Consider the following 22,274-nt stretch of genomic DNA (forward strand, 5'->3'; position numbering starts at 1 on the left):
CAGACCAGTAGCCATAGATGTCCCTTTGTAAAGAAACACTACGCATGCACATGACGTCAGCATTTTCACAAATTCACGTTTTTGTAGTTTACATGGAGAAGACAACTGTATAGTGTTCACGTGTCATGTATAGTCTCAGAAGGTTTGCGATATAAATATGGAAATAGGCCTATATTCTACTGCCATGAACAGTAGATGTCACTTTATAAAGAAACACTCACATAGAACACGTATAGGTATGCGCAAATCACATTTTTGTAGTTTACACAAAGACAATAACGGTATAGGCCTGTATCATTTTTAGAAAATTGTACTTTTAAATTTATTTTCAAAAAAAATTATTGTCAGGCCCCCAAAACGCCGTTGTCATATAAATTAGCAGCCAAAATTTCCAATTTAATTTCATGGTGTCGTGTAGGCTATCCTCTGTCATACAACAGGTCAGAATGAAGATAACCAACAGCAGCAGCCTTTGAATGTGCACTTGAAAAGAAAAAGAAAAACTAAAATGGTAACGGCTAAATTAACTGCTTTGATCAAGTCAAAATATCGTTTAATAGGCTATAGGCCTAACAGAAACAACCTAGGCTACATTGATTTATTCCATCAAAACTTATTTTTATTTGTTAAATCAGATAGAAAGCTCTTTGTGAAATTGGCAAGTTAGCCAACCTTGTGTTTGTTCATGTAGCCTGAAGGTGTGAGTGGCAACAGCAGCTGTTCTCGGTTTTGCATATATAGCATAGTACCCCCCAAACCATCATGTGTCCAGAATAAACACCCACTGTTTACACTGTCCAATTATAACTCTGATCCATGAGCTCAATGTCCAGAAATATACAAAGTGACTAAGCTCACCAAGAATATCAACAGCTTTAAAATACCTTATAGGCCTACTTTTCCTACAGGCATCATAACAGCTTTCCAAGATGCCTACAGCATTTAAAATCCCCTAAATGATAGTCCTTCTAAATTAGGCCTGGCACAGAGCAGTACTCCCATCAGTCTTGAACACTTTCAGGAAATTAAAGAAAGCAGAAGCTGAAAGCTTATTTATGTCTACAAACAACATGTCTCCTCTTCACAGAAATTAACGGATGAGCTTACACTGCAAGGATTTTAGAGGTGTGCAATAATCAAACAATCCAGAAATGAATCATAAGCATATGAAAAAAAGTTTTTTAAATAATAATAATATGTCAGGTATTAGATCAAAGACTAAAATATGTGTGCAAAAGTATTTCGAAAATGGGTCATTCTTTACGGCTTTCAGCATGTGTAACATTTTTAAACACCCCCTTACAAAATAGGGACTTGTTTGTGCTCTTTGTGAATCAGTAATAAAAAAACATGAACAATGCAGTCAAACATGGATATGACACCAAGTAGGCCTAAACTACAAAAAAAAAAAAGGAAAAACAATTTTCTTCCAGTACAAATAAACATTCTACTATCAAGATACATTTAGACGTGAGTAGCAAAATGATTAAATATAACGTCTTATTTTCTGATTGATGGATAAATTATTAGTGAGTTTATGCTTTATGGCAAAAAAAAAAAAAAAAAAAAAAAAATGCCAGCGAGGTAAGAAAAATCCTCAATTCAAAAGGGAAAACAAGGTTATAGCCTATTTCTTACCGGCAGATATTTAAATTATTTTATTCATAAACTTGATTTTGATAATTATTTGCTAATTATAAGACTGATTAGGCTATTTATACTGTTAACCAAGACAAAAATATTGAGTAAGATTGCTTAGCAGTGTAACGTGGAAGAAAATACCGCAGTCGGCAAATACCTCCAAAGAAAGTTTACACTGGTGAGTTTTATTTTTGTTCCTCAGGATTACAGATTATTGCTCATCTACCATCACTTGCCATATTTCAACATTGTTGACAACTCATCATTAAAGACTTTCTTGTTTGTAGTGAAGATTTACAACAATAAATATACAGATGTTTGAACGTCTTTATGTCAACGCTCGTTCTCCATAAGAGGTGCTGGTGTTGATCCCATGCGCTCACGTGATTTTAAAACCATCCCGAAAAATCCTTGGCAAACACCAGGCTTGGAACCACCGTCTACTGTCACACTGCAGCAAAGACCCCGGTTTGTGCACACGAGCCTCTTAAACATTGTAATGCGCGCGCACTACACACACACACACACAAACATGTAACCTCAAAAAAAAAAAAAAATTTAAACAAAGGGTTAAAAACATTTTAACAAGACGTAGGGCCTACACTACACTAACACAGAGATTGTGTTAAGAAGGCAAAGAACGCGATAGTATGATTATTGAAAAGATGGGGTGAGTCGATATACATTTACAGATTTATACGACGCTCTGAACACAAACTACCGAAGAGCAGCACTAACATATGAACAATCATTTAATCCGTCTTGTGTTTGTAAAGAAAGCAAAAGTTTGTGAAAAAACGTAACACTGTTATAGCTATGCCTTAAGGGATTTGTAGTTGCACTGCAAACATGATCATATTTAGTATTTTTGTCTTACCAGTAAAAATATCTAAACATTCTTAAATCAAAATACATTTTATTGAGAAGCAAAATTAAACATTTGTTTTCCAGAAAAACTTATTAAAACAAATTAACATGCATTTGGGTCCGTTTTGACACAGAAGAGGGAGGTACATTTAAATTATATATATATATATATATATATATTATTGTTTAGTACGAAAAGATGTGTTAATACTTTTAAAGTATTCTACATATTTTATAGTATTCTACATATTTTTAAGTTTCTACACATTCATTTTATTTTTCAGATTTTTTTTAAAAAAATTAAAAATGTAAGAGATATGATACACTTTTTTAAATTTTTTACATCAATTAGTTAGATCAGTTGAAATTATTCCCATAAAATACATTAAGCATCTTTTCTCTTAACACATTTTTCCTTCTCACTGGGACTGCATTTTATTTATAAACATACTTTAATTCTGAAATTAACACACACATACAATAATTCTGTAATTAAAATAAAATAAATGTCTGTCTGTTTTAGATCAGAAGTTCAGACCAAATAGTCCAAATTTAAAACAGGGAAAAGTCCACATTTCACTCTGCTGCCACCTATTGATGAACCAAAGCACATTGCATGATTCATTTAAATACTTCCCACCCCAAAATTTTGCGTCTGAAACAAATGCATATGCAATAAGGTCAGCCACAAAAATAACCCTGTTTCAGCGCAAATTTTTCACTGCATGTCTTTAGTAAATCCTGACAGTAGTTTTTTAACACCAAAGGAGGGTTTGCGCTGGCACAAGCTGTTAGTAAATCTGGCCCTTAATATCTAAAGTCACTTTGCTTCTCAAGTAAATAAATCTTGATTTCAGAATGTTTCAATATGTGTTGAAAATCCCATTATCAAAAATCCTGAGAAAGAAAATATTTTTTTTTTGCAGTATGATATAAGCAGCCTAATTTTTTTAATACCCCAGGAACAGTAACATAATATTTTATCATATAACAAGGACCATAAGTAGGACAAAAATACCAGCTGATTGACACCTACAGATGTGACAGTGAGTAAAGGAAAGTGACGCCACATTAAACAGGAAACAGGTAAAAAGTCATTTTGATTCCCTTTATGACAAACACGGATGGCAAAAAAGAGATAAATATCTGCCATAAAGATTTTCAGAAGTATAGTAAAATATAGGTCCCAATTTTATTAGATTTGAATATCCCAGTCACAAAGGCAGCTTTTGCTCTACAGGCCTGCAAACAGCAAAGCTTTCCTTCAATCCTCTGAAATGAGTACACAGTTGGTCTTGGCTTCATTTAACACACACACATCTCTCTCTCCCATTGAGGACCTGGAAAGAAACTCAGTACCGGATTAACTGTACATTTGGTATCTCATTGATATAGGCTCTACTTCACAGTATATAAAACAAGGGTTTCATTAAATTTCATATTACACTAGAGTATCTTATAACATTTAATTGCTTATTTTTATAATGATAGACAGAGGAGGAGTTCATAGGAAGAAAAGATGATGGCAAAAGGAAAAGATTAAAAAAAAAGTATAAATATCTTAATATACACCCCTGTGATTACACAGCCTGATGAGTTTCAGCAATAATATGGATAGATTTGTGAATGCGCACAGTTTGAGCATTTCCATCTCAAACATCAATACTGATATCCTTAAAAACTGTGTGGAAAGAGTGTGTTGCTTTTGGGAGTGAAATTTGAAATGCTAATGCATCAGCCAATGAGCTTCCAGTCTTTTTGAATGGTGGGAATAAGCCCCGCCCCTGAATTGTTCACAATCCAGTTAAATTTCAACAGATTTTATTTAGAACCAAGAGAGCGCAAAATGTTAAAATCTGCTGTAAAAATTACGGTAATACAAGTTTAAAAAAATAAACAACATCAAAAGAATAGTGTGATCAACTAAAATAAACGATTTCAAACCCTGCGCCTGACTGTATTCTGTCCCACCCTCCATTTTACATAAAGAAAAAAATCATCATGTAGAAAACAAGAGAACAGGGCACATGCAAGTGGGCATGTCCATGACTAAATCATCAGGTATTATTGAACATTTTCAATTTTTTCATTTTTTTTTTTTTGTCTTTACCGGAACTTATAGTTAAACAATAAAAGATCTCTAAATTGATTACGTACAACTAACACATGAAGCTAAGAAAAGATGAAACGGTGAAATCTCCATGAAAACGTCGCTAGGTTGCACCACTGGCAGTAGCAGCTCCTAAAAGGTTAGCCATGTTATTCTAGCGTAAAATAAATAAATACTGCCATAGCGCTAATTAGCCACGCCCTTCAACCAATCAGATCAGCGCTTCTTCCTCCCCTTCAAAGGCAGGCTGTGACACACAGGTCTGTCTCACTTTTGTCAGTATGAATTGATGGAGTCTTGGTTATTTCTTTAGTCTTCGTTTCCCATCTGTAAATGGATCTAGTACCTAAAAATAAAACATTACAAATGGTTAATAACAGACAGGTTGAGGAGTTTTTAAATGCCCCTATTATGCCTTTTTAAAGGTTCCTAATTTTGTTTTGGAGTCTCCTACAATAGGTTTACATGCATCCAAGCGCTGGTCAAAACACACTCTCATAATATACAATGCAGCTTTAGCTCTTTTCTCAGTGTTTGAAACCACTCGATAAACGATTGGGTCTCTCTAAACCCCTCCTTTCCGAAAGCCTACTCTGCTCTGATTGGTCAGATGGCCCAGTCTGTTTTGATTGGTTTACTGCTTACAGCACGTCTTGGAAACGAATCTCCCATCCTATATCTTAATTTCAGCTCCACATCTTCCTCAGCACTTGATACAGTGATACGGACAGTAACGATGGTGTCAGTTTTACTGTATCAATCTCATCATTTTGAAGTGCATGCAAAGTGGATTTGCTTTCGTAGACGTTGTTCACCGGCAGCCAATGAGGAATATGCATAGCTATGTAACAGGAAGTGAGACTGGAATTGCAGACGACTCGTTTCAGGCAGTTCAGAATTGGTTCTTTTTTTTTAGGGGACAATAACTTAGTTTGTCATGCACTTTGATCTTTAAATCTTAGCCGACCTTTTACATTCACAAACAGCTATATTACACGCTGCATAAAAGGTCATATTTGAAAAAGCATAATAGTGGCACTTTAAATCAAACTATTTTAACAAGCAGCCACAGACCTGTAGTAGTTTGGCTTAAAGGGTCCGTTCTTGTTCAAGCCCAGGTATTTGGCCTGTTCGTCAGACAGTTCAGTCAAGTGTGCATCAAATGTAGGGAGATGAAGGCTGGCCACATACTCATCTGCAAAAACAGCAGTTTAGTGTTTAAAATTGTGCATCAAGAAAAGACATAAAAATAACTTGCACTTCATGCTCACTATTATGTAATTCATCAAAAAAAAATAATTCACATTCAGAAAACAAAATGCTATTTAAACAGTTTTTTACTTCCAATGCAAAGAATGAGGCTACATCTACACTAATCTAATCATGTAAGCATTGAGATATTTTGCTAATAAAATAGTTGTGCCAGAGCGTGAGAACTTTAATATGCTTGGTCTCTGTATCATCTCAGTGTGCTTTTATAACGTTTCACACATGCAAAGTAAGATGATTTTAGCGTATTCCGATGTTTCTGTGTGGAAAAGTAGCGTTTGGAAAATTGCTTGTGTGGACCATAGACTGTAAAAAAAAGTTGGAAGACACCCCTTCACTGTCTTCCAGTGGTGAAAAGTGAAGCCGGCAAAGTCCTAATATGGCACTGCCATCTTGCGCAGATTTGGGACCTGGCTCTGCGCAGTGGTGAACGCGAGACACCAAGTCTGCGTAGTAATGAGCGGGAAGTAAAAGCCAAGGTCCCGGCCTAACTCCCGCCGAAACGGTCAGTACAGAGTTTATTAGTTGAAATATAACAGTTTGGAATGCAATCTCATATATTTGCGTTTCCGTGAGGATGAGCTGCAGGTTTGAATGAAGAGCAATGGAAAGGATGGGAAATGACAGAACAGTGCAGTCTGCAGTGATAAGTAGCAGCCGTTTGTGACAGCATGACCTATTTTCAGCTGTCTCCTGCTCCTCGGGGTCTATGCAGGATCCTACAACCGCTTAACTCTCTACACCGTGTGCCGCAGAAAACACTGAATCTTTCAATAGGCTGAAAACATCTTTGCACGGCACAGACCAAACCAATTACAGAAAATACAAGCCTAGACAGCCATAATATTTACACAACACTTGAGGATTTCACTCAATTACTGGGTTTTCTGCATGGCGACACTTGTCTTAATGGAAGATAAGCAGTGCAGAACTCTCAAATTGTTTGTTTAAGGTCATGCATAACCACTTAGAAGGGTTTAGAAATGGCATTTTTTCCATGCACACGTCTATACTTCATACCCATTTTCTTAGGCAGCAGGTAGACGTCCTGTTTGTAGCGGCCTTCAGGAGCATTGTACAGCTCTATCAGAGCCAGAGCCTGGGGGAAAAGGAGCAAGAAATCAGTCACCATGACAACAGCAAGGCTGTGACACACACGCACACACATTTTAAGTGCCTGGGGTTCATACTCTCACACAGCACACAGACTGAGAAACCCATTCTCTGGTCGAAATATGAGTCAAATTCTCTTTTCACGCACATAATGCATAAAGCACATTAAGTCTTTTGTGTAAATTTTCACTCTTTTTCCTCTCTTCTCACCTGGGTTGTAGCCGTGATGGACAGCACAAATGTAGGAACAGTGGAGCAGCTCAGGTTTAGGAGGCGACCCTGGAAATATATATTTTGACCATTTAATACATTAAAGTTCACCCAAAAATGAAAATTATGTCAGTATTTACTCACACCTCATGTTGTTCAAACCCCGTAAGACCTTCGAATTAAGATATTTGGATGAAATCTGAGAGCTGGATCACTCCTCCATACTAGTCCATAGGCTTCTTGAGGGATTGAACTTGCAGGCCCCGAAAAGTTATTACAGACATCGTTAAAATAGTCCAAGTGACTACAGTGGCTCAATCTTAAGTTTATCAAATGACGAAAATACTTTTTGTGCGCAAAAAACCCAAAAATAGCGACTTTATTTCAACTATTCATGTCCTTCTCTGTGGGCCTCGAGTCAGTTCACTAGTGTAAAAGTTTAGAGCTTCTGTTGTTGTACGTCACACGCATCACCCACATGACCAGCATCGGCCAATAGTGAGCCTACGTGTGACGTAGCTCTACGCCACTACACTACGTTAACTGACTAGAGGCCAACAGAGAAGGAAATGTATAGTTGAAATAAAGTCGTTATTTTTGTTTGTTTTTGCGCACAAAATGTATTCTCGTCACTTGATAAACTTAATATTGAGCCACTGTAGTCACTTGGACTATTTTAACGATGTCTGTAATAACTTTTCGGGGCTAGCAAGATTCAATCCCTCAAGAAGCCTATGGACTAGTATGGAGGAGTGATCCAGCTCTCAGATTTCATCAAAAATATCTTAATTTGTGTTCCGAAGATGAACGAAGGTCTTACGGGGTTGGAACAACATAAGGGCGAGTAAATACTGACAGAATTTTCATTTTTGGTTGAACTAACCCTTTAAAATGCTAACAAACTTTGTTTTCAGTAACATTTTAATTATCTTCTTTATAATACCTGTGTAAAGCACTCTGAATTACCACTGATAAAATAAATAAACTTGCCTATACATGCATACATCCCAGATATTTAGCAACACTAAATGTGTAAATGCATTTACTACAATGAAAGTAGTTGCGATTTTAAGACATTATGAAGATGTACTTAAAGTGCTCCAATTGTGTTAAAGGTTCCTAAAGTCTCCTATGTATACATCCCACAGTCTCATACAATACAATTACACGCATCCAAGTTCAAAAACCACTTTCATTTTCTGAATTTTCTCATTGCAGCATCAGCTCTTTTCTCAGCGTCTGAAACGGTTTGGTAAACTATTCAGTCTCTCTAAACCCATCCTTTCTGAGAGCCTACTCTGCTTTATAACACACTACATGAAAGGCAAAACCTGAAAAAGCATAATAGGGGGACTTTAAATAAAAAATTCCAATCTCAAACCTCCGCCAGCAACACTATTCTCTTTCCATCTGGCCAGATGACATGGTCCACCTGCGATCTCACCCGCTCCCAGGTCAATTCAGGGGTCCGCAGACTGGCCTAAAAAGTTGCAGGAAATGCGTTTAAGAATAAGGTGCACAATACAAAAACACTTACACAGTAACCATGTGCACTATCAGACATTATCAAATAAACATGTGAAATCTCAGAGTTAGAGCAGTTTTCTCACCACATCTATCTCAGTATTGGAGTGGCCCATGTTGCAGACGATACAGCCGTTCTTCATGCGGTCCATGTACTCTCTTACTACCACATTTTTATTGCCTATGGACATCACACACAATAAGAATGAGATGAATGTAAAAGAGAAACTTATTTAGTGGATGAAGGGAGCTTTGGGAATGATATTGATCTGAAATGACTCAAAGTGCCACATAATCCTGGGAGGGAGTCTCGTTCTTCACCTGTCATTCCTCCATAGAACAACTAAATGGACCAAGAATCAAGTTGAACCAAGTCAAATTGTAATTATTAAAAGTAATTTCATCCACAAGTGCAACACGCTGCCTACAGATTAAACTGTGATTCAGGTTTGACTCTTGAATTGTCCTGTTTATACTACAGTACATCTTACAAAAGAGGCTTGAATCTAGTCTATAATGTAAAATAAGAAAATCTATTTTGGAACACGAAAGGAGAATCTGTAAAGTATGTCCATTTTTACATGCAATTAAAGAATGCAAGGATACAAAAAGTAGAACATACTTTTCATTTTTGGGTAACATTTCATAATTTGTTTCCTTAAATAATCAGTCAAACTGAATATTAAATCACCATGTAAACAAATTAAAATTTTACAACAATCAAAATCGGATCTAAAAATACCTGTGCAGGTGATGACGATGTCGACTTGTCGGATGACTTCGGTGAGTTTTACCAGCCTGAAGCCGTCCATGCTGTGTGATGACAAATATAAATTAGAGACAGTAGTCTTTCTAAAGAGTAAAACAATAAAGACTAACCATGAGACTGAATGATGAATACTTAGCTGTCATTCAACACAGAAAACTAACCGGTGTGGCAACAGTGATTATAGAAACGTTTACAATGTTTAGGAGAGTACTGTACTACAATAATATGAAACAGTTGCGCAATAATGCTGAACACACAGTCCTGGAGAGCCATTCACCGCTCAAATGCTGGTTCACAAGCATTTACACATTAGTATGACATTAAGTGTAATTCAAAGGCATCTAGTAAAGGACATCACTGCAGATGATTCAGTGAAAGTGACTTCAGACTCACCAGGCCTGTAGAGCACAGATGGGGTCAATCTCAGTGACGTAGACGATGGAGCCCATTGCTTTGAGAGCAGCACAGCAGCCTTTTCCCACCTTACACACACAAAGACCAACAAAGTAATTATTCAGAACAAAAAGGTTCAAACTAGAAAATATTTATAAAGCAAACATGGACCCAATGTGATTGACACAAAAAGGACATGATCAACATCTTTTGTTGCACCTGGAAAAACATTTGAATTAAGCAATAAGGTTGACTTTCCTATTAGAAATCAAAAGAAACACATTTAGAGGTATTGTCCTCTAGTGGCCATATCTGGTGACTGTTTAATAATGCAGTAATGCAGCAGTGCACTGGAGGTGTGGCCACCAAAAATGATTGACAGAAGAAACTGAATAAGCAGACAGAACTGCAGAATGGTTTTAAAATGGTCGGGGCTTAAATAACTGGGCAAATTGCATTTTCATTGCAAAATTTTAAAATAATTGATTTATTTAATAATTCAATTCAATAATATCTAATAATTAATAGATTTTAAAGGGCTTGACATGTCAGGTACCAGTCATTGGAATAAACAGATTTAAATTATTTTACATATAATCCCAAAAAAATCCTGAAGTTCTGAATGGAGCTCTCCAGAGGTTCTCATAGGAAACGGTTATTAGCTGGAAACAATTGCTGTTTATTTATCTCACCTCTCCATATCCACAAATCACCACCTGCTTCCCTCCAAACATCACATCTGTGGTCCTCTTTAGACTTGAACACAAAACACAAACATGCTCAGTAAAACCATACAGCACTATAAACCACATAATTCAGAACCTGCAGAACTGATACTCTGCACATTTAGTCTGCAAAAGGGCATAATAAGTGCAATGTGCTCTGATTGGTCAGCTGGACCAGTGTGTTGTGATTGGTCAAGCGTGTTAGGGAAATGTCACGCCATAACCACAAGTTTTAACACACTACTAACAAACTCAACAGACCCCACCCCTTTATTTTGTGTATGCCTTGGGCGGGAATAATTTAAATGAGGAATATTGTGACGTGTTTGTTCCTGGAAGAAAACTCAAGACTACAATGTAAAAGTTTTTAGGGAGTTCAGAGGAAAGAAGAACTACCTTTGGAGGGACTTTGTGCTTTGGAACTTTGCAGACCTTTTCAGGCTCAACATTACACACTAAAGTTAGTTGAAAATGTGAAAAAAGCATAATAGGACCTCTTTAACCATACTGACTGGGAAAACTATTTTGAGTTAGACTTGGTGACTTTTCCTAACCCTAAGCCTTAACAAGAGACATACCCATCCAAGATAGACTCCCGGCAGCAGTACAGGTTGTCAAATTTCTGCTTGGTCACTGAATCGTTAACATTCATCGCAGGAACACACAACTTGCCCGCTTTTGACAGCTGGTATAGCCTGGGAAAAACAAATTAATATGAGAACAGCTTAGCAAGAAAACAACACAAAGAAATTCTGAAGGATCAATGATGGTAATATATAATAATTATATAATCAATATATAACACTACCGGTCAAAACTGTGGAATAAATTATGATATTTTTTTTATATTTTCTTATTTAATATTGTCTGTTATATTAAGAAAAAATTTACGATGTAAAATTAGTTTTTTTATTTTATTTATACATTTAGGATCAAAGAATCGTGAAAAAATATTAAGTTTCCACCCAGATATAAAGAATTTAACACTGATAATAATAAGAACTATTATTAATAATTGATCACTAATAATAATAATAATAAATTGAGCAGCAAATCAGCATATAATAAATCACAGGAATAAATTACATTTAAAAATATATTAAAATAGAAAACTATAGCAATACTACAGTTTCTTTATAAATTAAAAAAATGCAGCTTTAGCGTGCTTAAGAGTCTTTTGGAATAAAGATAGTTTTAAAGTTTTTTATATCTTGCCTCTCTAAAATATTATACTTCAATCAACATTACATCTGCCAGTTCCACTACAGGCCATTAGATGGAGACATCGCTATATGATATGGGGAAAAACAATTGAGGTCCCCACATTGTTCATTATGTATTACATTTTAAATCTGAAGTTTTGACTTAATCCACACCAAATGTCAAAAATGTAACACTATTTTAATTTATTTAACAAATCCAAGTCTTTTCACAAATGTAATCACCTGTGAACTCCAGTCACGCTCTCCTCTACGATGCCTTTGATCTTTTTGAACATGTTGGGATATTTCTTATAAATCCAGTGGGTCAAATCCCCTCCATCATCTAAAATCTACAAGGCATAAGCTGCTGAGACACTGAACAGTCATAATGTTTTATAGTCCAGTTGTAGGTGTATATAGTCCAGTTACCACTTACCATGTTGGGCTGCCAACCCTCCACGTTAACACAGCGATCGATACACCACCAGAAGTCATCCTCTGATTCCCCCTTCCAGGCAAACACTGAGAAACCTGCCAGACACGACACACAGGAGTAGTTCAGGACAGAAAAGTATATAACAGAATAATGTAAAGGAAATAAGAATAAGAAAGGAAAAAGATTTACCTCCCTCAGCTAAAGCGGCTGCTACCTCGTTTTGAGTGGAGTAGATGTTACAGGCGGCCCACCTGCACTGAGCACCCAGAGCAGAGAGGGTCTCCATCAGCACCTGCAAACACACACGACAACTCATTATTGAAATTAGAGCCTCAGGATTTCTATGATGTGGAAAACGCAGACGGAATCCAGTCACAATTATAATTTTTTTTACAGTATAACGTTGAATGTCAGATAGTCAGACACAGAAATTCAAAGGTCTTCACTATAACCCGCCATAATAACATTTTAGTTTAACTTGTAGTAGTCATGACATGGATTTTGTAAAAATAATTTTAATATGTTTCTTGAGGTTCACTTATAATGCTAATAAAGTTTTTCTACAAAAAACAAACAAAACAAATACATTTGTGATAAAACGTTAATTTGTACCCATCATTATGCCCCTGTGTCTGAAAAGGCACGCTCCTTTAAGGCTTGTCAGTAAACAGCCACTGTTATGATTGGCTAATGGCATTGCATAGGAAACCGTATCAATGTCCACTCGCAATTGCACGTGAGTAAATGTTTTGAAAAACATCCATATGGAACCACCATTTACAGACAAAGCATTATGAAATCATTTACTTGCGACTGCTTCATCTTTTATCAAATGTTTCTTTACAAACTCTCTATTGCACTGTGCCTAGTGTACAAACCCAAAATGCTCCAAACAAACATAACTCTCCAACGCAATCTGGGACGGCAATAAAATAAAACATCCACTTGTTTCCAACACTGGGATCCTTCTGAAGTCTGTACAGAGACGGTGGCAAAATGTCATGACCCATTTAAATACATTTTGACAGAAATGTATTACTAATATAATATAATTTAATTATATTAAAACTAATATAATTTCCACAGTTTTTTGATAACAAATTTGTATTAAGTTACACATCCAGAAAAGAAAAAAAGAAAAATAGAAATAATTGGGGGAAATAGAATTTGAAACTATCAGGGCCATAGGGTCAGTTTACTGTAAAAAAAAACAAAAAAAACAAAAAAAACAAAAAACATTATCACAAATACAGTAACACCTCTTCAAAATGTACTCATATAGACAATAAAAAGGTTCCTAAATTGGGCAAATAATGTCCCAAAAGGTGGTAGAGTTAGGATTAGGGTGTTGGAATTATGGTGCAATTAAATTTAATTAAAGAACAAATTAAGTCAACATGAGGTCTTCAAGTGTTTGGTGTATTATCGTGTGTGCGTGTGTGTGTGTGTGTAGACACTCACAGCAGTCTGTGCAGTGATGTGGGTACAACCCACAATTTTTGCTCCAGCCAATGGCTTCTCTCCCTGAGCTCTCTTCCTCAAAGCCATGAGAGCAGGCATCTCTACAGTACAAAAATACCCACAAAAGTCATTAACACACGCCTATAATATTAAAATAAACATGATAACATCCTTGATTATATAGAAAGAGTTTTAAACCTCGAAAGACAGGCTGTGTGTGAGTGCACAATGGAGTATTTGGCCATGTGGTTACAGGGGCTGAAGGTGGCGCCCTGCTGTGAACATATGGCCTCTCACCATCACAGGAAGAACTTTAAAACATGCTTCGCTTGATCTCACACAAACACACACTTTGACTTCACACATAAACAAATACCAACGGCTTAATATGTTGACAGGCCTGCGGACAACGGCATTGCACGATCAGCCGTCATGCTCGTAAAAACAGTTATAGCTTGTCGGCACGTGTAAATATTAATGCACACAGGGCCCCTCTCACCTTGCTCTGCGATCTCGATCTCCCTGCGTCCGAAGTCGGCCTGTTTGATGTTCTTTATGCAGAAGTCTCCATTGCCCTTGGAGTTCTTCTGCTGCTTGTCGCGGGGAGATGTCTCGTCATCGGAGCTGTCCGTGTACGAGGCGGCTGAAGAAGGAAATATGTATTTAAAGGAATGTAGATTTTATGTCCCTTCTTAAACTCTGCTCTGCGTAATCAATGTAATCCTTCTAAAGAGCCCTGCCTGAGAAGCCACACAGGAAAGCCTTTGTTCGCATGACTCACTACATTCGACCCTGAACATGTGGTAAAAACTCATACTTACAGTAGCCCAGACTGAGGTTTAACAGGGCATGGCCATGTGCGTCTATAGTGCGTTTTGGTGCTTGTACAATGTCATACCTGAGCTGTAACTGTCTGTAGAAGACTGTGAGATGGAGCGAGACAAAGACCTGCGGCTGATCTTGGTGGGACGTTTGTTGAACTCCTGCTTCTGGTCTGCGAATTGGATCTGTCATAACAAAAAAGGGTGGAGGTCAGGACAAGAGAGAAAGACAAGTTAAGGGTGAGATATCTAAAAGCTACTGAATTGAGAAAAAGAAAAAAAAACTTCCCCCACATGAAACGATTAAAATTAATATCTCTAAAAATAATTACATGCATACAAAACAACGTTATGTATATATTGAATTTTCTTATATAGACTTAAACATAAATAACTGACTTTTTGAATTTTCTGTGAATTTTCAACATCATTACTCCAGTCTTCAGCCTCACATGATACTTAAGAAATCATTCTAATGTGCTGATTTGCTGCTCAAGAAACATTTCTGATTATTATCAATGTCGTCCAAAACAGTTGTGCTGCTTAATATTTTTGTATTTACTGTCACTTTTGAACAATTTAATGCATGCTTGCTAAATAAAAAAAAATAAAAAACGGTAGTCTTTGTATTTTTTTAAAACAAAAACATTAAAATATACTTCAACAACAAGAACAACAAAAACAACTTTAACTAGTGCATACTTGCTGAGGTTGGATTTCACCCCCCGATTGATCTTTGAACTGTTTATACTCTGAATGTAATAGCTGTAATACTCTGGATAATGCTTAACAGTGTGCCTATTACCACAGGAAGTGTCAAATTATTATGTAAACAATGGCCAGTCTGAACACAATGCTACAATTCACATATTAAGCGGAATACAGGGAATTAGCCTTTCCTCGCAAAGTGAGAATTAAATCATTTAAATCAAGATCCAGTCCTAATCTTTAACACAATTTGACCTGCCAGGTAGGTACTTCCTTTTTTCCCACAGTTAGGCAGTGATAATTTCATTATCATAACCTCGACAACTGCACCAGCATCCTTCATCAGTGTAGTCTGCCACCACTAAGCTACTCTCAATGAAAGTCTGGGAAGGCAGCGGAAACCATTGAGAGCTCATCGTAGACGTGTAGATCAACGGCACTACTATTAATGGCCCGGCAGCTGTTGCCTGCAGACAGGAAAGCGCTGCATGAACCATGAGAGGATTACGGCGTGGTGAAGTCATCTCATGTTGACTTTATTATCTGACTCAACAGCAAGCCTCAAATCCCCCCACTCCATCAAGAGATTTTTAAAAGCACGACTATTACATAACCCTGTGCCATATCGGTGTTCAATCAACCATCATGTACTGAGTGATCGCAGTGATTAATCTTCAGGCTTTAGGTTGAAGCTATAGGAAGTAATGTTTTCAGGATGGATGGATGGCTCTTAGACCATGATTAAAACGCAGTCATGCAGACGAGTGCAAGGCTTTGACTCACAAACCTTGATTCACACAAACACATTGTTGTGCCCGAAAGCACTTCAACGCAATTGTCACTCGCAGGGGTTCTGCAACAATAGCCCTACAGAGAAACAAACACCCACAGACTCTGTGAAGTTCAATTTGGCACCTGTTTATCTCTTATCGCTTGGCACAAAGAGCCAAAGGACTACTGGAAGGACTCTCACAAATCACATACATGTGATGGAAAACATGATGCTAATTGATAAGAAAAAGCTCAGGATGCTCGGATTCAGTGAGAAATATGAGTCAAAACCACACTTCTAGGATACACGCATCCTAAACCACACCTCTGGTTCCAAAACGCGATGAGCATCATATCGGGCTTGGAACATTCTACAAAAGACAGCAATTCTGCAAAGGGACTCGACTCACAATTATTACCAATACAGTTTGATTTTGCTAAACTAACAGTGTGATATTCCAATAAGCAAAGAAAAACAAAAAACATTACACACACAAACATTGGGCAAAATAACACCATAAGCTCTGCTATTGAAGATACGGAGGCCATTTTCAGACCTGTAGATTGCTTGCATTTGTTCCGAAACAAGGACTTAAATAGTTAGAATGTTTTATTTTCTTCTTGGTTCGGTCGCTTCAAAGCATACCAGAACGAAAACAAATATATCTTTCGTTTCCACTCCAAATTATAAAATTCATGTAGCCTATATATTTTATAATTAGAGTGGGAATGACTGCTTTGTCAGGGCAGCATTCTTGCAAATGCACTAGCTTCAAATACTTTTTAAGATGAAAAGGTGCTCTTTGTTTTATTAACTGCAGTAAGTGCTCATCCAGAGAATCACCTGCTGCTGCTTTTTACGCAACACATTTTCCATTATGAATTATGATACTGCTTCGTTCGTTGGGCCAGAATGTTTTCTCACCACAATTGAACGGTTCTGAGTTCCTTTTCAATTGGGCCAAGATCAGCTCGTTCAAGCGATCTCGGACCGATTCTTTTGGTACAGATAGGAGCTTGATTGCAGTGTTCATATATGCCTAAACCAGGGGTCTCTAAACCTACACGGGAGGGCCATCTTCCACCATCTTCCACCTTCCTCCAGTAGCAGGACACCCCCCTGGCCTAAACAAACCCAACTAAGAGAGAAAATGCACCATGTTCTGCAACAATCAAGCCAGGTGTGAAAGCGGCCTGAACTTGCATTTGCACTGGAAAGTCTAACAAGGTTCAACAATGCTGAGAAGAGATTGATTTGGACCCCCCGTCACTTTCAAAAGACGAAAAACACTGCCCCCCTGCTAATCCACGCTGAGCACACAGATGGCTCGGGACGATTTTCATTCCAGAAGGTTAAGCTTACAGCCCCCCCCCAGGATAGCCTGAAGACCAGCCTCACTTTCTCCCCTCTTACCTTTCTAATTGAGGGCTCAAAGATCTCACCATCCTTCTTTTTCTTCAGCATGACAGAGAGGGAAGCGAAGAGTGACAGGAAGAAACTGAGTGCTAAAAGGGAAGGGACTTGCACAGAGGAAGTGTACTTTTATACCAGCTTTACGCGTGGCCAGTCTAAACTGATTCAATGGCCTGTGCAGCACAATGTGAGACTGTTTCACTTTGGGGGGTTTTGTGCATCTCTCTTTTAATTGTTATTTGTTTAGAGGCCGGAGCGATTCTGGTCAGAGTTGGCAAAGTGTGTGTGTGTGTGTGTGTGTGTGTGTGTGTGTGTGTGTGTGTGTGTGTGTGTGTGTGTGTGTGTGTGTGTGTGTGTGTGTGTGTGTGTGTGTGTGTGTGTGTGTGTGTGTAGACTTTAGGGGTGGTGGTTTAGGAGGTGATTAATGTGTCTAATGCTCAAAATAATGAAACATGCCAAGGACACATACACTCACACACCACCCCAACACTGGCTTTGACAAAGGGCTCTTTGTGTTTTCCTGGTCACAAAATATATGACGAGGAGGAAACAGATCGGAGGTACTGGAGGGACAATTACTCTGGCATTTTCTTCAGTTCTTTAACCTCAACTTTACGGCTAACATCAGCGCCATGGTCGAAAGTTTAGCTCGTTGATTATCAACTCTCGGCCTCTAACAAGTTAAATATGCCAAGACTTTACACTTCAACATTGTAAAGCAGACAAATTGCTGATAGATGTTTTATGATGATCCATTCATGAAAACGGAGGTAATAGAAGGCTTAGATGAGCTGAAGGTCATTCTGTAATCTGGTGTGTTTGACCATACACCAAATACATTATTGCTCACCGCAGCAACGCCCAGACTGTCATTTTGCCTTTTATAGAAATAAAAGCCATTTAGTTCAGTTGGACAACGAACGCTTAAATTATAAACTGAAACCATCTGCTCTGCATCTTTCAGTCACAAGAAAATTTCCTCAGCATGACACTTGCCTCACTCTTCCTTTGTGAACTGAACAATTAGAAGTGTGGTTTGAAAACATCTTCCCAGTATGACTTCATCCCTTTCCCACAGACCTGGATCACACATTGCTTTATCTAGGGAGTTTAGAAAGTCAAATATTTGAGAACAATTATCAGTTTTTTTGTGGGTTGGCAATAAAAAACATTGCACAACAGAATGGACTAAATACACTTAAAGCCTTAATCAAGCTTAAACAGTAGTGTTTGACACTAGCAAGGTCATGGGTTCGATTCCCAGAGAAAGAAAGAGGTGATTACATTGTGTACTATTAAATTACATTAAAGGTACACATTTGATTTATGATTTTCAAAATTAACAAAATTTAAATGAGTCAATACATCATCAATCCTACTTCCAAAACACATTTTTATCTTAGCCTGATTTAAAGGGATAGTTCACCCAAAAATGAAAATTCTGTCAGTATTTATTCACCCTCATGTTGTTCCAACCCCGTAACACCTTCGTTCATCTTCGAAGCATGAATTAAGATATTTTTGATGAAATCTTAGAGCTGGATCACTCCTCCATACTAGTCCATAGGTTTCTTCAGGGATTGAAACTTGCCGGTCTTGAAAAGTTATTAAAGACATCGTTAAAGGTTGTATCAGTGATTTCAGGCCCAAAAATAAATGTCTAATCTTTCTAAACGATCCGCTAGCTGCCCACCCCATAAGCATGCCTTCAAAAAACCTCATCTCTGTAGGCAGCGTAGGCTCTGAGATCTGCACACAAAAACAAATGGGACAACCACCACTCAAAACCAAAATAAAGTGTTCCAACCAATCACTGACAGGGGCGGGTGTTGTGAGGTTTTGCGCTCGTGCACGGCTGGACGCGAAATTCGGAGCAACACCCGCCCCTGTCAGTGATTGGTTGGAACACTGTTTATTTTGGTTTTGAGTGGTGGTTGTACCCATTTGTTTTTGTGTGCAGATCTCAGAGCCTAGGCTGCCTACAGAGACGCGTTTTTTGGACGGCATGCTTATGGGGCGGGCAGCTAGCGGATCGTTAGGAAAGATTAGACATTTATTTTTGGGCCAGAAATCACTGATACAACCTTTAAAATAGTCCAAGTGACTACAGTGGCTCAATCTTAAGTTTATCAAGCGACGAGAATACTTTTTGTGCACAAAAACAAACAAAAATAACGACTATTTCAACTATTCATGTCCTTCTCTGTGGGCCTCTAGTCAGTTAACTTAGTATGATTGCGTTGAGCTACGTCACACGTAGGCTCACTATTGGCCGACGCTGGTCATGTGTGTGATGAGTGTGACGTACAACAACAGAAGCTTACGCTGTTAAACTAGTGAACTGACTCGAGGCCCACAGAGAAGGAAATGAATAGTTGAAATAAAGTCGTTATTTTTGTTTGTTTTTGCGCACAAAAAGTATTCTCGTCGCTTGATAAACTTAATCTTGAGCCACTGTAGTCACTTGGACTATTTTAACAATGTCTTTAATAACTTTGAGGCCGGCAAGTTTCAATCCCTGAAGAAGCCTATGGAGGAGTGATCCAGCTCTCAGATTTCATCAAACATATTTTAATCCGTGTTCCGAAGATGAACGAAGGTCTAAAGGGGTTGGAACAACATGATGGTGAGTAAATACTGACAGAATTTTCATTTTTGGATGAACTATCCCTTTAATATGCTAAGCCTATTTGAAGCGTTTATATTTTAGACCTAGCGGGATGGCTTTCGCAAAATTGCGCACATATGTCACTCGCACATGCATGTCTTGTAATATACGTAAATAGAGAAAAGTTGCTCCGTCCAGTTTTACGCATGTATGGTGTGGGAGTGGCATAGGTTAGTTGTCACAATGAGCCAGAAAGGGAGACATGGAGCCACTAATTCTCGAACCTTTGGGGACTCACCCAATTTAAAAAAAATAATAAAACAAAACACAGAACAAAGGAGAGTCTGCTGGCAAAAAAAAAAGTGACAGAGCTTGTAATAAAACCAGAATCAACATTGGCTTGGCTTTTCAGAGATGACGAGAACTGAGGGATTTGAAATGTTGTTAAAGCAGAATTTTTATTACTCAACTATTGAACAGATAAATTGCCAAATGTAGCTCTCTAACAGAGTTCATTGTAAAGCATTATCTATTGTGAAAGATCCTTTAGGAAAGATCCCAAAATTTATTTTCAAGGAAGTACCATGTCTATTAATGGGTACAGCTACAGTCACGTCTTCAGCTAGTCAGCTTGAGATCATTTCCCATTTAAACTGGCTTTATATCTTTAGCCTAGTAGGGAATGTTTTATGAGCAGTAGAACAACCATATTCATCAGCACCGTCATGCAGAGCCGAAGAACAACAAAAATAATATTATTCTGCAAAATGCATGCAGTTTTGTTTTTTTACCGCTAGAGGGCCAAAAGTTACTTAAGCCCCTTTCACACAGAGATTCCGCAAAATACACGGATAATGTGTCCCGGGATAGTTTGATTTTGGTTCATTCACACTGCCAGTGATTTTCCATAGTCTGTGAGTGCGTTCACACACATCCCGTAAAGACACAGACATCGTGCTTGGTCAATGTGTTGCAAATGTGCGGTCCTGTTGTACAACCTTAATTATTTAAGTTGGCATTAAACCAAATGTTAAAAAATTCAAGCAGCTTGCTATAAACATGTCATTGTTAACTAACCTAAAAAGATTAGTAATGTAGTTGACCTGAAAGAAAAGGTATCCATTGAAGATGCTTTGGTTTATGTTTAATTGCTTGGTGCAGCGCCTCATGTCACAGCTTGCATTGCATTATACTGCCGTCTTAGCAGACACAGTTCTGCTTAAGACGTTGCAAGTGTACAAATAAACTTACTGGGTTCAGAGAAGGATCTGTGCTTTTACATTAGGCTTGTTACTAATATTACACTGTCTGTGGTCTAAGTTCACTGTAAGGGCAGCTAGTATATTTAGGAACAAAATAAATGGAAATAGTCCTTGGGTAAGGGTTTCATGAATATCTAAGAAAAGCAAAATTTTTGATAAAGGAAAATGTCGTTATCTTCCACCAAACTAGAGACTAGGATAATCAGATCCTGAAACAAAGCATTTTGTGCCATTATGTCCTCTTTTAAAATTATGCTGAATGTTTTGCCAAAAAAAGAGGTATTTTAATCTTTCAGAGGTATTATGAATGGGTTTATGTATTAAACAGGAGGCCAAAAGCTCCATTTCTGAGAATGACACAAAGGTTGTATGTTACCGGAGGAGAGATTCAGGCCACATGAGCAGCACTTCCATGTAAAAAAGATCACTTACGTAAGAAAGAACTAGAGGAAAAAGAGAGACATTCGCATCATTTTAGTGACACTGCTGAGAGCTGATGATTAAAGATCAGAGTGGGGGGGGGAAACGGTCATGTTTCCTGTGAATGGATGTCCAAGAGTTCACAGTCCAGCTCTAGCATGGTTTTTCACGGTGAGAGCTTCCGCAATGAATGCAACCAGCCGTGCTGCAGGGTGCTGATGACTTCATCGCTAATTTATTAAAATGCTGAATTACTTACTCGAAGATAATCATTAGGCTGTGGCTTTGTTCTAAACCCCAATAAGTTGCCTGCCGAGATAACACTAAGCATCCATCAGAAGAAAATGTAAACATTACTAAAAAGACTTTAGACAAAGGCCCATGAGGGAGACACATTCCCGTTTATACCTGATGTTTTAATCCATCTCTTTTTCCGACACTTCTGTCCTTATTTCTTTGAGGGGAAGGTCTATGGACAGGTAAATGTAAGCTTGCACAATTTACATATGAATGCAACCGGAGATGACGGAAAAACATAAGGAGAGCATCA

At 37.8% G+C, this 22,274-nt stretch overlaps 1 protein-coding gene across 2 annotated transcripts in view; it reads right to left on the bottom strand.

Annotated features, from left to right (window-relative positions):
- Positions 1 to 3,676: 3,676 nt before the first annotated feature.
- ahcyl2b (adenosylhomocysteinase like 2b) overlaps positions 3,677 to 22,274 on the bottom strand; it is a 39,136-nt gene continuing 20,538 nt past the window's right edge. Inside the window, exons 1-17 of one of the 2 annotated variants that reach the window (XM_077234810.1) lie at positions 17,435 to 17,516; positions 14,619 to 14,727; positions 14,220 to 14,363; positions 13,721 to 13,821; positions 12,449 to 12,551; positions 12,260 to 12,354; positions 12,067 to 12,173; positions 11,200 to 11,316; positions 10,589 to 10,652; positions 9,897 to 9,985; positions 9,477 to 9,547; positions 8,821 to 8,915; positions 8,592 to 8,690; positions 7,211 to 7,279; positions 6,908 to 6,986; positions 5,693 to 5,813; positions 3,677 to 4,964 (exon numbers count right to left, since the gene is read on the bottom strand). In XM_077234810.1, the coding sequence (XP_077090925.1) occupies positions 4,958 to 4,964; positions 5,693 to 5,813; positions 6,908 to 6,986; positions 7,211 to 7,279; positions 8,592 to 8,690; positions 8,821 to 8,915; positions 9,477 to 9,547; positions 9,897 to 9,985; positions 10,589 to 10,652; positions 11,200 to 11,316; positions 12,067 to 12,173; positions 12,260 to 12,354; positions 12,449 to 12,551; positions 13,721 to 13,821; positions 14,220 to 14,363; positions 14,619 to 14,727; positions 17,435 to 17,485 (1,521 nt within the window). In that variant the 5' untranslated portion in view covers positions 17,486 to 17,516 and the 3' untranslated portion in view covers positions 3,677 to 4,957. Of the gene's footprint in view, positions 4,965 to 5,692; positions 5,814 to 6,907; positions 6,987 to 7,210; positions 7,280 to 8,591; positions 8,691 to 8,820; positions 8,916 to 9,476; positions 9,548 to 9,896; positions 9,986 to 10,588; positions 10,653 to 11,199; positions 11,317 to 12,066; positions 12,174 to 12,259; positions 12,355 to 12,448; positions 12,552 to 13,720; positions 13,822 to 14,219; positions 14,364 to 14,618; positions 14,728 to 17,434; positions 17,517 to 22,274 lie in introns of those variants that run through there. The other variant, XM_077234809.1, reaches the window with a different exon arrangement.

The sequence above is a fragment of the Siphateles boraxobius genome, unplaced genomic scaffold (assembly GCF_051911475.1).
Source record: "Siphateles boraxobius isolate OS27281-9 unplaced genomic scaffold, OSU_SipBor_1 19, whole genome shotgun sequence".
Taxonomy (NCBI): domain Eukaryota; kingdom Metazoa; phylum Chordata; class Actinopteri; order Cypriniformes; family Leuciscidae; genus Siphateles; species Siphateles boraxobius.